The sequence below is a fragment of the Corvus kubaryi genome, unplaced genomic scaffold (genome assembly GCF_017639235.1).
Source record: "Corvus kubaryi isolate FWS band 111438036 unplaced genomic scaffold, C.kubaryi_AGA036_p1.0 37392, whole genome shotgun sequence".
In the NCBI taxonomy this organism is placed as follows: domain Eukaryota; kingdom Metazoa; phylum Chordata; class Aves; order Passeriformes; family Corvidae; genus Corvus; species Corvus kubaryi.
In genome coordinates this window covers 3,190,801-3,205,986 of record NW_024581131.1, presented here as the reverse complement: position 1 = coordinate 3,205,986, position 15,186 = coordinate 3,190,801, and the positions used below count along the sequence as shown (strand labels likewise).

The 15,186-nt window shown below is 36.8% G+C and overlaps 1 protein-coding gene across 4 annotated transcripts in view; it reads right to left on the bottom strand.

Moving 5' to 3' along the window:
* Nucleotides 1–838: 838 nt before the first annotated feature.
* OTOG (otogelin) overlaps nucleotides 839–15,186 on the bottom strand; it is a 95,412-nt gene continuing 81,064 nt past the window's right edge. For 2 of the 4 annotated variants that reach the window (XM_042038669.1, XM_042038670.1), the window contains exons 45-56: nucleotides 14,556–14,660; nucleotides 14,041–14,151; nucleotides 12,785–12,886; nucleotides 12,228–12,326; nucleotides 11,833–11,873; nucleotides 11,193–11,268; nucleotides 10,535–10,713; nucleotides 9,634–9,738; nucleotides 9,082–9,201; nucleotides 8,198–8,243; nucleotides 3,686–3,765; nucleotides 839–2,399 (exon numbers count right to left, since the gene is read on the bottom strand). In XM_042038669.1, coding sequence (XP_041894603.1) covers nucleotides 2,199–2,399; nucleotides 3,686–3,765; nucleotides 8,198–8,243; nucleotides 9,082–9,201; nucleotides 9,634–9,738; nucleotides 10,535–10,713; nucleotides 11,193–11,268; nucleotides 11,833–11,873; nucleotides 12,228–12,326; nucleotides 12,785–12,886; nucleotides 14,041–14,151; nucleotides 14,556–14,660 — 1,265 coding nt within the window. In that variant the 3' untranslated portion in view covers nucleotides 839–2,198. Of the gene's footprint in view, nucleotides 2,400–3,685; nucleotides 3,766–4,309; nucleotides 5,141–8,197; nucleotides 8,244–9,081; nucleotides 9,202–9,633; nucleotides 9,739–10,534; nucleotides 10,714–11,192; nucleotides 11,269–11,832; nucleotides 11,874–12,227; nucleotides 12,327–12,784; nucleotides 12,887–14,040; nucleotides 14,152–14,555; nucleotides 14,661–15,186 lie in introns of those variants that run through there. The other 2 variants (XM_042038672.1, XM_042038671.1) reach the window with 2 other exon arrangements.

Here is a 15,186-nt window from a genome sequence, read left to right as displayed (position 1 = left end):
AGGGGAGGGAGGCCTAATTTCTGCTCTGTCCCTCACAGTGGTGTTTGGTGCTTCAAAGCAAATACCATCTTGGTTGAGAGCAAAAGAACATCTCTTATTAATTCCTGCCCTCTAGGATGGCATCTGCCAGCTGGTAAACTAAAGAAAGCTGAACTTCTCCTTTGAAAATGCCAAAGCATGAATTTTAAGCACGTCAAGGATTTAACTCTGCTCAGTATCCTGTAAACAGCATTTTCTTCCCCCCTGGATTTCCAAAGGATGCACTTCTCCCAAATTCTGTTCTTTCTTGCTATTTAAAGACAGCTTTGAACAAGGAACATGTTCTGCAAAGTGAGTAGGGACTGCACCAACAACAGGTAGAGCCTGAAGACACATTTGGCCCTAGGTGCTGAAGGATGATCATCTCTACACAATAATTACTCAAAACACAGTCTACACATTGCAGTCAAACTGAGGGTTAGCTCAGAAAAAATGTGGAAAGGGAATGTGCAGAAATTTACCCTCTTTCGCCCCTGTTTTTCCAGGACAGTCTGACAGTGTCGGAGTTGTGTTGCTACACTTTGATGAACAAATGCTTTCCAATTTTTGTTTTGAATAAAATTACATAGAGGAATTTCACATTTCTGAGGATGGAAGTGAACTGTGATGAAATCAGAAAAATATGTAGATTTTTAAAAATCCATAAGCAGGTCTTCCTCCTTGATGTAGTACTTGTGATATCAGCAAATCCTAAAATTACCCACGTGCACCACTGAAGAAAAATATTAGTAAATATAGTGCATTTCATCATGTAGCAGAAAGCTGCTTTAGCAAGACAGCAAAATTAATTGTAACAAAATAAGACTTCCTGTTGTTTATTAGATATTGTAAGAATGAAATGTACAGAATACAAAATTAATATCAAAAATGTTCACATGATTGATTTTAACAACATGTTTTTCTTTGGATTAACTGCAGACAAGCAGCTTTCAAAGAAGGTATGCTGAGATCTATCTACGCATAGATCTCAAGTGTATCACTGCATGCTATCTACAATTCTAATCTACAAAACAAAAGCTACTGAGTTTTTGCTTATCTCGCTGGAATTTGCTAAGGAAGAATAGAATAGTAACACTAGCTTGGAGAAGAAAAAAATTAGTTCATTACAAAAAACAATTTCAATTTTCATTTTAAAAATTGCTTTTGAAATTTCAAACCTTACAATTGTTCATTTTGAATTTCAAGCGCTCGCCATAAGAAGTTGCATCTACTATACAGGTGACAAAGACTTCCAATTTTATTTTTCTTTGAGGCACATATATAATCCTCATTTTCTCTTTCCTAATGAACTTTCATCTCTTTAAAAATTAATGTTTAACAATGCTCGTTCTCCTAGAGAGACAATTTAAGTATGGTTCATTTCGTAAACTGAGTGTTTTCATTTAAGTTATATCTATACAAAGGAATATAAAATGGTTTTTATTTTTTAAATCTGTGTATTTTCAGTTTATGTCATATTGTTTAGCAGAAAGACAAAAGTGACTAATGACTAATGTAGATAGCCTAAAGACAGCTGATCTGTTCCATAAACACATGCTTGACATAATGCTTTTCACTACAATATAAAATACACTAGAAAAACTGAAATTATTCCCAGGGAATATTACATACAGTCATCAGTAGTGATAAGGTTTCCCTGATTAAAGAAAAATAAATCCTAAATTGAATTTCTTATACATGCTCTACTTAGCAACAGGAATATGATTTAAACTGAAAATTCTTCTCATGTTGTCCAAAGAACTTTTCTTAACAGACACTAAATGTACTTGCACAATTACAATGCATTCAAAATAGTGACCTGCTGCCAGGTAAGTCAGGCCATGATGTAAAACTGGAATGAGGGCTTGACCAAGAGTGGGTTGGCCCCCCAGAACAAAATCCATGGTGTTCTTTCTCTTTAGATGTCACTAATGTAAATCACCTTTAAAGTTGGCATGTATCACAAGAACCCTTAAAACAATCCCTGTGAATGAAAATTAAGTGGAATCACAATGCCAGTGATGCAAAGCCACTTTTCAGAAATTCAGGAGAGTCCAAGTGTATTTGTGCATTAAACTGGTGAAATTTGGGGGATTGGCTATTGTATGTTTAATAGATAAACTATTATAAAACTATGCTGTGAACAGCTGGGCTTGCTGTTCTCTTCCCTTTTATGCTTTTTAAGACCATTGGCAAGAACAGTCTGTGGGCTCTTGGATGGAGTAGCTGACCCAGGTTGAGTTGCTGGTGCAATACAACTGCACGGTCCTCCTCTGCAGCCCGAGCTCCCTGCAGCACTTGCAGAACCTGGCGTAGGTGTTGATGTTGTAGTTGTAAATGCTGGCAGACGGGCACTTCCCATCACATGAAACAATGTTCACCTGGCAACACACAGAGACAGTAATTAGCAAATGGGAGCAGGTAGGATAGTTAGGGGCTCTCAAAAAACTGTGAAGGTATTAGGCACCCAAATCCAATGGCAAAGCAGTGAAAAGTTTGGAGGTATTTCCTCTAGCCCTTTATGAATTACCACTACATCTGGAAATAACGCCTGAAGCGCATTGCCCAGACAGGTCTCAATTTTTATATTATTAATATTAATTATAAGTCAATAAATTGACTTTGCTGTCAATTTCAGTAACAGATTTTGACCATCTTAACAGACACAAAGAGGCAATTTCAGTTTTGAATTTTAAAGTATTCATAATGACCTTGGCTTGAACACAGCACCAAATGTTCTTTCCACAACGCTCTACAGTATTCATTTCAGTGATACACTGATGCAGTGTTGCTATACTGGGTATCAGCAAGGAGGAATAAAAGAACCAATCTTTTGGAAAGCCGAGGGGAACTACTACTAATGATACCAAATGTGTAATATAGACTGTAAGACAAATAGGCTTAAGAAACTGATAATTTTTTCAAATTTAATAGTCAGGGTTTGTGTTCCTCTTCAATGAAACACTGAGAATAAATGTCTTGGCTGTTCAACAGCTTACTCTACTAAATGTACTATCAGAGTCATTTTAGAGGCTACAGCTGTTTCCCTACTCTCTTTTATTACAGCTTTTCCAGGCGCTCTTACACATCTCACACGAGACGTCTGTCTGCACCCTTGCTGCTGCTCTCAGCCATACTGCTCAGCAGGATATAGTTGGTGTCCTCCAACACTAAATCCTTTGATAGACACACAGATAGTGCCTCATTCTTCCTCCACATTTTACAGTGTGCTCATGCTGCTGCCTAAAAAAAGCTTTCAGGACCCAGGATTCCTTTCTTCATGAAGTTGGCATTTAAACACTTTCCCTGGGCAGATGAAAAATTACACACATCTGCAGCTGTTTTAACTGTGGAATATCGAGGCAAGGTTCAGTTATATTAGTTAATTTGCATACAATAATTGCATTATAGGGTGAAATGAGACTAAGCCAACATGCACCTAAATGCTCACAAAAAGAAGTAATAGCCTCCTTTTCTTTATTATTGAGAGAATGACTGCTGAGAACGCAGGGAAGCATTAAAACAGCTCTGTGAAATGCAGAAACCTCTGTCTCTGTGACAGAGATGGAGACAAAGGCCTTGTGGAATCAAAGTTTCCTTTCTTTCTTTTTGTATCTCGTATTTTCTTCTCTTCTATTGAAAGAAATCACGATGACTATTTACTTACTGGCGTGTGACTCCTGCAGTCGTTCTTGCGGATGGTCATCCTAACAGTCACCTTCTTACAGAATTTACCATCTTCCTTACCTGCAAAATGGGCATAGATTTAAAAATATCAGCTCAAATTTCTAACATTTCAGAGACAAGAACAATCCTGACCATTTTATGGGGTCAAGAGACATGAAATAATACCCAATACATCACTGTACATACAAAACTTTGGTGCAATTACATTAGCTGTACATTGAATCCCTTTTAAAACTATTTCATTTGTTAAAGTATCTTTTTTATCTTTAATACAACTATAAAAGGTTTATTCTTCACTCAGAAGCCTTTTAGGAGTAAGTCCACTGTTTTCCAAAACTCTTATAAAATTGATCAAACTCTTCTGTGAGAAGACTTGTTAATTAATTGAACTTGTTAATGATACCAAATGGTATCATTATCAAAACGTAAACTTGTTAATAAATTAAAGTGCATTTTCCATGAAATAAATACAACAAGCTTTAATAGCAGCACTTGTGTTCCAGTGGTATAAACAAAATTTAAAATAAATACATAACAGAATACGTAGCAGAATCCAATGAAGAACAGGGCTTCAGGAGGCTTTACATTTCTGTATGTTTTTATTAAATCAAAGAACACCAGTGAACAAATGAAACATTTTATTTTCATTTTCATTAACATTATTTCCACAATTTTTCTCATAGAAGTATGTACAAGGCACATGAAAGGATCAAATAAAAGAGATCACAAGAAATCGTGACATTAAATGAGGAGTTAAATTTAATTTAAGAAGGAATGCTGAACATTGGATGAAAACCAAAGATGTTCAGTATAAAGCTCAGTTGTAAGAGAACAGGATCTTCTGAGGATGCTCCTCTCTGTGCTGAAGAAACCACATCATGTCGCAGATCTGTAAGAGAATGAACAGCCCGTTCCATTAGAAGAGTTTCCAGTATTTCACACCAGACTTTACACACCATGATGCAGCCCCCAATGACTCTCTACTTACAGAGCTGCGTTTTCTTTGAGCCAAAAAATCCAAAGATGTTGACAAAAGGGGAATACTTTTAGCACCAGAAAAGCAAGGGCAATAAAGGATTCATTGGTTTGATCAATACCCAACACTGACCTGAGACACAATTTTAAGTACATCTTGATGCGTAATGTCCAGTTCCCTGCTCTAATCACTGTCAAACTAGTAACACTGCTTCTCAGAAGACAGAAACACCTGGCTACTGCTTGACTGTCACTGAATTATGTTTGCTTAGGGAAGAAGTAAATTGAAATGAAGAAAAAAAATTGTTTTCAAAAAACACCAACTCACCATTATTTCATGTTTTTCACAGTTCTTTTCATGGTTCTTTCTTCTTTTACATTATGCATGGTGTGTAGGGTGGAGAATTCAGTGCAGCTGTGACTATGACTTCATCCAGGCTATGGTGAAAGTACATCGTATCTTGTACAAAATAAATAGTTAATGTATTTCCATGCATGTATTTTAGTATCCATGCATATATTTTAGTATCCAATGCTTTTTTAATGAGCTTTACAACAAAATATATTTTTACAGAGAACCTTACAAAACATGGGACCATTTTATATGTGTCATAATATAATGAGATTCTTTTGCACCATCTGTATGGTTGAAAATCCTTGCTTGGTTTTTGGGTTGACTCATAACACTGTGGTCACTTAAAGTGACATCAATATGAAAGAGAAATACAGATTTTGATTTAATAGTCCTAGAGTCATAAGTGTAGTTTAATGTAGGATGTATCACTCAGTGGGGTGTACAAAATTACAGTCAACATAATTTCTATTACAGAAAGTTGGAGAGTTGTTTTCACGAAATAAATGCCAAAACAAGTGTGCTCATGCCATGTTACAATTCAAAGAATTAACATGCTTTATGAAAAAGAACAAAGATAATCTCCAATTTTCATGGAGTAAACACAGGCTTGCTGTATTCAGCATACTGTCCTAACTATGGATGGGAAAGCGATTACTTGCTTCTACTGTACATGGCACTGGAAGCAAAACTGTACGACACATCATCTGCAAAAATGTGGCTTACATAACAAGCTTTAACAAGCAAAGCAATTAGCCTCTATGTTCTAGTGCACTGTAAACATGATGGAATTAGTTTACCTTTTTAAACACCCCAATTTTACACATGCAGCAAGCTAAAGACTAAGCAAGTGCTTACTACCAACAGTACATTGTTGGCTGACAACAATGCACCGCCCACACAGTGCAAAGCATAAAACAAACCAAAATGGGAGCCACTCTGAACAACCATGAGCAGCTGTGCTACACTGCAGCTTTGGCAATTATTGGGGTAATGTGAGGTCTGGTGCTCCTATCAGGGAGTACATTGTTGGAAATCAACAATGATGCTGTTTGGGTTGGTCCTACTTATTTCAGGAAGAGGTACCTGTGTGACAGCCAGCATAGGCTGTAGGAGTGACTGGGCTAACAAGGAATGGGAGGAGCACTGACACTGAAGAACCTGGTAAGAATATTACACATTGAACAGAGCACATGTTACAGAGGATTTCTGGAAGTATGGAAACATTTGGGAGTTACTAGATTTTGGAAAACAGAAATCAGCTTTAAAATGTCTGTATATTACAGGATCACAGAATGGCTGAGGTTGGAAGAGACCTCTGGAGGTCATCTGGTCCTGCTTCCCTGCTCAGGCAGGGTTCACAATGCCACGTCCAGGCATTACTTCCACTGCTAAATCTCATGTGAAAACCAGGAAGAATCTGATCTACGTTGGTGTAACTGAGGCAATCTGGTGTCCTGAGTTTAATGGGTCCTTTGGGGCAACAAAAAAGAAATAGTGTAATTTCCTCTCTAGGTTTTGATGGAGCTCCAGGCTCTTAATTTTCAAAAGCCAATTAAAACCGAAAACAAAAATCAATTGTTTATAATGGCAAAGTACTTATAAAGAAAACAAAATGCTGATAATCCTTCTCATAAAATGTCTCCCACAATTACAACTGACTGACAGCTCTCATGGCAGATTTGCTTGTAGTCAGAACGAACTACATGATTCACAGACATTCTGTGTCGTGCACAAACAGGTGTGAAATCAGAATTCTAGAAATGTACTCTAGAAATCTCAGAAGCCACTGGGTTCTTCAAGGGTTTAATTTTACTTTGTGAGGCATGCTTCAGGTTAACAATTTACTTTTGTCCTTAAAAATTAAAGAGTGTGGTTATAATCCTTCTCTAAGCATAGTAGCAAGATCTTCTGCCCTGATGAAAAGTAGCTTAATGGATGTTTAACTGTCTAACTAAATTGTTCAGGAGCTGGCTTATTTGGCTGCTAGGGCATTGAAGGGCAATGTCAGATAATCAAAAACTGATCTCAGAGCGCCTATGGAGAATTTGCCACAGAACTAGGACAAGTGCTTTAAACACAAGTCCGTCAGAGGGGAAAAAACTTGAATAGATATTATCATTCCCTTATGGTGGGAGCAAAGGAAAAGAAAAACCAGATAAAACTTGCACAGTTTCAATAAACTACCAAATGTAACACCAATGAGTAACGCCAAAAGGTACCTCCCAGCTGGCAGCACATAACCCACTGCAGTAACTGTGCACATGGTACCATGCCAGGTGGTCACGGCTGTGCAAGTTCCATCCCACCCAGCAGGAAATACCTGCATTTTTCTCCAGCACTCTGGCACACTTTCAGGTCCCTATGTCAGCCACTTATGCAAATTAAGTCAGATTTTTGCATTTAAAAACATTACTGCCCAGTACAAAAATCTCCTTTTCAGTTGCTTCTAATAGTATCAACTTCAGCCTAAGTCCTTCATGAAATCAGCCAAAATGTTTCAGCTATGTACCAATGTATTAAGAAAAAAAATTATTTCTATTATCTTGATTTCTATTAAGAAATAGTATCTTTCAATCCTATTCTGTAGAGAATTTTTATTCTGTGGTTTTTTTCCCCCAGAGAACCTTAATTAGCTCTCACAGATAATCAAGTAAGGGGGGGATTTTTAAGTTGCAAAATCGTTTAAAAGATACTGCCCGAAGGATTCTGAACTATGTCTATTAGTTACTGTATTTATTATTTACAAAATTAACTTACAAAACACATAGATCCATGTTCATTTTTACCAAACAGGAAGATATTAATGTAGACGAAGCATGGTTTTAAGGTGCCTTCTAAAACACAGTACCTTATTATACTAAATGCAGTTCCTAAAATTTTAGGAGGACTTTTACACGAGAACTACAAAATACTCGAGGTAGGAATTTCAGTGGCCTGACCAGCTACAATCACTATCAGTGATCAGGGAGTAAATGTTTCAGCATTAAAGTGTTTTCCTTTGATTTAACTCCACTGCTTTCAGAATTATTTACGTAAGTGAAACCAGGAGAAGCACAGCCTTTGAGATGTGAATCAAGCTTTTATGTAGGAAGTAATCCACTTTATTTATAAGGCAACAAATCAGAGGGACCTGTGGAGCAGGAATTGTCAATAATCACTTACATGTTTTGCAGCATCCTTCTAAGAATGGCACAATATAGCCTCCAACCTGACCAAAACATAAAATAAAAGAGGAAAAAACTTGATTTTTTCAAGCATTCATTCCCGTATATCTGCACTATTAAAATATCTTTCAGATAAAGCTCTGCATCATTATTCAGGCAAATGCAACACTCTGGTGAATGTATGAAGCCTTGGCTAGGAAATTCAGACAGTTCTGAAGAACCAACCCACTACTATTTGTGAGGAAGAACTACAGCCACCCAGTTCCTTCAGGACTGTTCCCTACTCGTGTAACATCATTCACCAAGAAATGCAGCTTTCTATGCACGTGTAAATGTAGAATTACAGAGAGCTGAAAGAGAATTCTCCTTGCCTCCATTTCCTGGCATTTAGTCTAATCTCATTTTGCAAATTCAAGTAGAACTTTTGTTCTTGCTCCAAAACTGGTTCATAAGACTTTGTGTGTTACTGTAGAAAAGATGCTCCTGATTTTCAGACTATCTTTCCTTTTTTTTCAATGTTTTTGATCATTGTGCTGAATCAAATTGCTATACATGAAAAATGTTAGAAAGGGGAAGTTCAGCCCAGGGAAGCATCCAAGTTCAGACAGTTGTATGAAGACTAGTTTGATATTACAAGCCCCAATTTAAAAAAAAATAGATTCTAAGAAGAGGTGTGTCCATCTGTGTAACTCAGCAACCTGGTGGCACAGTAGTCTTGTGTGTGGTTATACCTTTTACCTTTAAATGTCTGCCCAAAAATACAAAAATGCAAAAATTTGTAATTTCTCCCTTCTTGAGGTAAAAACATCTTTTGTCAAAGTTACATCTTGTCATGCAAACAGAAATCACAGCTGGAATGCAAACAGTGTCTTGTACACTGACCTTCACACATTCAGTTTCATTAAAGGGTGGGCATCCAACTGCAGAGGAAACCAGAACTGGTCCTATTGCTGTGTTGGTGCATTCATATCTGATGCAGTTTGAAATCCAAACAGCACCAGGCTGTCAAAAATTGCAAAACAGAAACTTTAATCAGCAAAAACAGTATTTCAAGTATTAATTAAACAATTCCATTGAATGAGGTCTCACCTGAATATACAGTAATACATACAGCAAAATATAATTTAGATGCATATTTGAGTTCTGTTTAAGTACTGCATTTGAGAGTCCAATAAAAAAAACATAATGTTAAGCAGATTCTAAAAGAGTCGAGTTGATGGCAGTTCTCTGGTATAGATCAGAATCCTTTAATTTTTGTTGACAGTTATATGGTTGACTCTCCAAGAAATTAATGTTGTGTACATGCAAAACTATTCCTGGTATTTGGCCAAATAAAGCTCTTTTCTGCACATTTTATATGGCTAGATGTGTAAAGTATTTCACAATTTTTGTTTACTTCTAAATATTTTGAAGGAATAAAACATGCAAACTCACCTTAAAGCTGGCAACTGTACCATTGCTAAAAGTGTGGAGACAAGACAAGTTCTTGCAGCTACCACAGCACGTTGTTAAATCTTTTGGAGGCTGATAGACTTGGTTCTGCCAAAATCAAGTAGATTATTCCTTGTATGAGACCATCTTGCAGTTCAACATTTTACTACTGTAACAGGCAGATTTTTTTTTTCCAGGTATCTGATTTTAGGGATATTTTTAAAGTAACTTTCAAAACCACACAGCTTAATTTGCACACACTGCACATTCATGAGGGTTTATAAAATACCTTTGATCTTAATTGGAGTAAAAGAGAAGTACCAAATCTGAGAGAATTAACTGGTCTTTCAACCATTTTTGATTGTAAGTGACAGTTTACTTCAAGAACCACTGAAATTTTAACTTTTTACACATTAGACATCAAGTAACTATAAAATTAGAAAAAAATCAGTATAATATTCCCATGGAAATGTATCATATCTTGTAAAAAGACAATGTAACATTTGCTTATTTCATAAAGCTGTTGTCATCACATTTAGAATTCTTCTATTTATAATTATTCTCTTCCTAAGTCTTATTCAGCTAATGTCTGCCAGGAGTTCGTACCAGTTTGCACATAATGTGGTTGAAGTTCTGCAGGGATGCAGGGAGGCAGCATGCCATTAATCAAAGGAGGCAGTCACTATATACTTTAGTTTATGTAAGATTTACACAGCAGAGAACACAGTGGAGGGAGGGAGGGAGACTTTTATAAACGTCCATCAGAAGTGTGGTAGAGGAGGGAAATATCCTAATTACTCTTTCCAACTTGCTCCTACGACTGTCATCTGCTCAACAAAACCCATCACAATGTAATTCAGGCCACCCGTCCAAGTATACGGGTCTAAATTTCTGAATTTCTTACAGCTTTGCACTTGACAGCACAGTCTATCGAAGACGTGTTTATTTTGTAGTATTTAGTGGAAGGATCAACCACATTTGTACAGTAAGAAATATGGCAAATGCCATCTGCACTGTGTTCCACAATTCTCTGCCCAGGAAGCAGCACACCTCTCTCATTACTCAGGCAAACTTTGTCTCTCACTGCAAGAAAACACAAACAGCGTGCTCAGGACAATCAGCTAGGTATCAAAACTCCATTAAAAATGTTTTAAACAGTGAAACAGGAATGGGAAAAGCTACTCTACCTATTTTAGAATTATGGGCCACATTTTCAAACAAAATGTTAAGAGTAATCTAATGCTTCACTGCAGTCACCAAGTTATTTCAAATACAGCCATGCATGGAATCTAAATAAATATGCAATATTCTATTAGCTGCATCCAAGTGACAGTGCAGGCTTCTTCAAGTGTTTTCTTTTGGAAGACTACTTCAGGATAAGAAATGTACCTGAGAAATGTCTATTTCTCCCCACAGAGGAGAATTAGCACTATTTGTGAATTATGTCAGTTAATCCTGTCCTCTTCAGTTCCAAGTTCAAAGTGAACACCTGATTTTTAATTCCTAATTTCCCTTAGCAATTGAAAGGCTATTTCTTTGAATTAAATTATTTTCTGACTTACCACATTTGTACTTCACACAGTTACAGACATTTTCTGTACTGTTCTGAAACAGTTCATCTATCTGAAGTTTCTGCCCCTGCAGGTATAAAAGCAGGGGGAAAAAAAATTATACATGGAACAACAGCGTTTTTTCTCCTCTATATGATCTTTTTCTTTTAAACAACTTTCCTTCAGCATCTGGGTAGCAGTATCTCTTGAAGGTTCTGCTTAGTCAGCAGCCTGAGTGTATGATGTATGTTAACATATTCACCATAACAAATAATATTAACAAACAGTGATGCTTTAAAGCATTTAGTTACAACACATTAAGCACGAAGTTTTACCCTGAATTATCCTGTGTGCATGAAAGCAGTCCTACTCCACCAATATATTGGGGCAGAATATGGTAATAAAAGCGCTGGAAATATCAGGGCCATGCAGTCATTTTGTTCTGCAAGGTATTTAGACTTAGAAGGCTTCTTAATACTAGGTAAATCTTACTGTAAAGTAATTTTAAAAAAGAGGTGGTCACATGGTGTTTCATATTTCCCTAAATAACTATTTCCCTAAATAACTAGCTAAAACTATTATTCAGACACTGATAAATAGATTTATTAAGAAATTAATAAAAGATTAGTGACAAAGAAGATAAATCTCGTACCAGTTTGCACTGAGGTTTGGGGATTGTTTCGCATGCACATTCTAAAACAAAATACAACACCAGAAACAGCACTTTAGCAAGTTGTATGCCATTTGCTTACAACAGTAACAGAGAGAATAAAATTTCCAGATTTAAAAGTCAGCAAAACCCAATACAGTAACATTTTCAAGATGGTAAATCACCCAGTTTGGGGAGGCAAATTCTACAGGATGCAAGAAAAGCAAAACAGGCAGATTAGGAAGTTCTGTACCATGAAATGACTTTTCTGTAGCATTTGCTCATGAGCAGGTTCACAATGGTGTAGTTGGCTGAAATCAGGCTCAAAACCAAGAGGCCAAAGCTGTTGTCATCTGTCATTGTCTAAGGCAACTACAGTGCAAATCAGTGATTTTTACCACATGTCCGGAAGGGGCAGCACTTCTCCGGGCTCCACACCTCCACCAGAGACATGCCGAGCATGCACCTGAATTCAGGACAACGATGTACCTCACACACTAAAGCAAAGGAAAGGAAGTACAATGAACGCAATGTCGTCATGTTTGGATGAACGGAAATATTAATCAAGATATAGTCGATGATTTATACTAAGTATATTTGGAAAACACCTTAGTTTAAAAGACTAATAATAGAAACACAGCTGTTAGCTATCAGATAATAGTAGCATGGAGTACAGATACTCCAGAGAAATACTTAAATATTTAAATACTTTTAAGTACCCACAGTTTGAGGCCTGAAACTACACTTGTCTCCATGATACAGATATTGAGAAGATGCTTTATACACATGAAGTTTTAAAAGTAAAGATATCTGTTCAGGACTACAGATGATAGCTTGCTTATATGTACAACTGGAGCTGTATCTCTGATCCACCTTTTTTGACACTGAACATCCACACTACAAAAATTTCCCATGTTCTCTGTTATTTAAAATATTAAAATCAAGTCAAACTTACTACACTGGTATGTAGGGCAACACCTGTCAGTAGTGTTGCCATCCACGATAAGAACTTCTCCTTCTTGACATTTGGGTATTTGATCCGAGCAAGCCCTGCATGCTGGGGAAAACAATTATTTAAATCTAAAACATTGGGAGAAATTTTACTATTGCCTAGAAAATGTGCCTGTAATTTGTCACAGATCCATATGAAAGAGAACAGAGGTACTCTGCCTTCACTGCTTATAGACCATAATCAAAAGTCTAACTTTTAGTACAGCTTGCCTTTTCCTTTGTTCCCTGCTATAAAGAATTAATACATTTTTTGTGAGCAAACATGATTTTCCCTCCTTCTCCTGTTATGAAAAATTTTGCTAGGTCTTCTCTCTTACTAAGTCATGCTGTTGCTTTTTCAGGAATCTCTGAATCTCAATAAAATGCATCCTCTATGATCCCAGTGTTATCCTCCCACCTGAACACATATGACAAACACAACAGGAACTTTTCAATAGGAACAGTACAAAGACTCATTTTATCAAAGAAGAGTGAGAAGGATGCTCTGCAGACAGTGAGAGGAGGCAAACACAGCCCATTGCTATCACATGATCAAAGCAATCTCCTGATTACTGTAAGTAACAGAAGTGTAATTCACATTTCCTATTAGCACTCAGATTTTTGCATGTGGAAGGGCCTTTGAGTCACCTGTACAAAAATAAAGTAAACTCAATAGCACCTCATTATCAGATTATTATCAAACAGAAAACAACTGTATGGTAAGATTAGAGCTCATATACTAATGGCAAAAGTGCAATTTTGTCGTTGAATTAAGTCATTAAAGGATAAACCTCAAAAGAACCGAATAAATATGGATAATACTCTAATGTGGGATATTTGTCATCTGTTAAGATGGGCCATAGCCAATACAGCAGGATACAGGGAATAAAAGCATATATAACTTCAGTCTTCTTTCAGATAAACTATTCATGCATCTAGTTCACACTCTGCACATGGACAATCTCTGAAAAGCCCTAAATTCCACCTACCACCACTCCTCTACTTGATATAAGAATACTGCTCAGTTGTAAAAAGCTGTCCGTGACTCCTGATGGTTGTTGCCATTTCTTATGTTTTAGAAAATTAATGCCCATTGAGTTAACCACTTTCAAGCCTCACTGTGTTGGGAGAGCTAAAGGAGCCTTACTTGGCAATATAATAATAGACATCATTGCAAATGCAAGACCACACTTATAATCTCAACCAGTCGGGCTACTGTACCACATATATAGGAAATGCAGCAGGTATTCTCCACCCGAGCAGCAATTAGTGTTTGATCATCTTGACAGCTTGGCATCTGCTCCAATGGTTCACATTTTTCTGGATCACATTCTGAAAAAAGGGCAACAGATGTATTCCCTTAGATGAAGCTCAGCATTCCTCCTTTGTTATGCTATATCCCGAGGAAAGGCAGCGCAGGGCAGAGAGGAACTAACTACAAGCTGCTTTAGAAAAACTTTTACCTTGTATCACAAGATCTTGCCTGATCGTTCAATACAAGATCGTATTGATGCCTTTCCTTGGTCTTAAAATCAAGAGTCAAACACGGTTAGAAGGGAAAAAGGGACTTTACCAAAATGAGGCACAGACCAACCCAAGCTTTAGACAGAAGCAAAATTTGTGGATGGTCATACTAACAATAGTATCTACCTACCCTTTTCCTCCTAAGTTGATCTATTTAGTTTACTGAATGAGTTTTAGAGGGTGGAATTTTTTACCTTTCAAAAGAAACCTACCACAAACGTAGCTGGGACAACAGGATTCTTCACTGTGGTAGGTAACCAACTTTTCCAAGCTGCTACACTCGGGCATTAGGAGTTCACAGAGACTCTGATTACAAACTGTTACATAAAAGGAAAAAAAAAACAAAAACAAGCACATTCTAAACTATGCATTTATAAGTCGAGTAGAGCAGTGGCAAGCAGTATTTGCAGTTAGATAACCCAAAACTCCAAATCACAGACATATGAAAAACACAGTGAAACAGCAAAAAACCCCCATGAGGCAGAATTCAGAAGCATTCATCATTTGCAACACTCCATGGAGGCAATGTTAAACTAGAGCTGAGTCATTGTGAGAATTATAAAAACAAACCTCCTCCAAAAAACTCACTGCAACACCATACCAGGTGGCCAAAACATGAAAATTGCTTGCAATTTCTTTTTGAAACTTTCTAAGCTAAGCAAGAATTAAATGAAAAAAAGCTTTTCTATCCCTTTTTACTGCTCACTTTGTAAATTAGATAAACAATCATCTGATTTTTTTTCCTTGGAATTACCTAGATCATTTGTTTGTTTCTGGAGATTAAAAATAAACCAGTAATCTCTACACTTGAGGGAAACATAATTCATATTCAAATAAACCCAG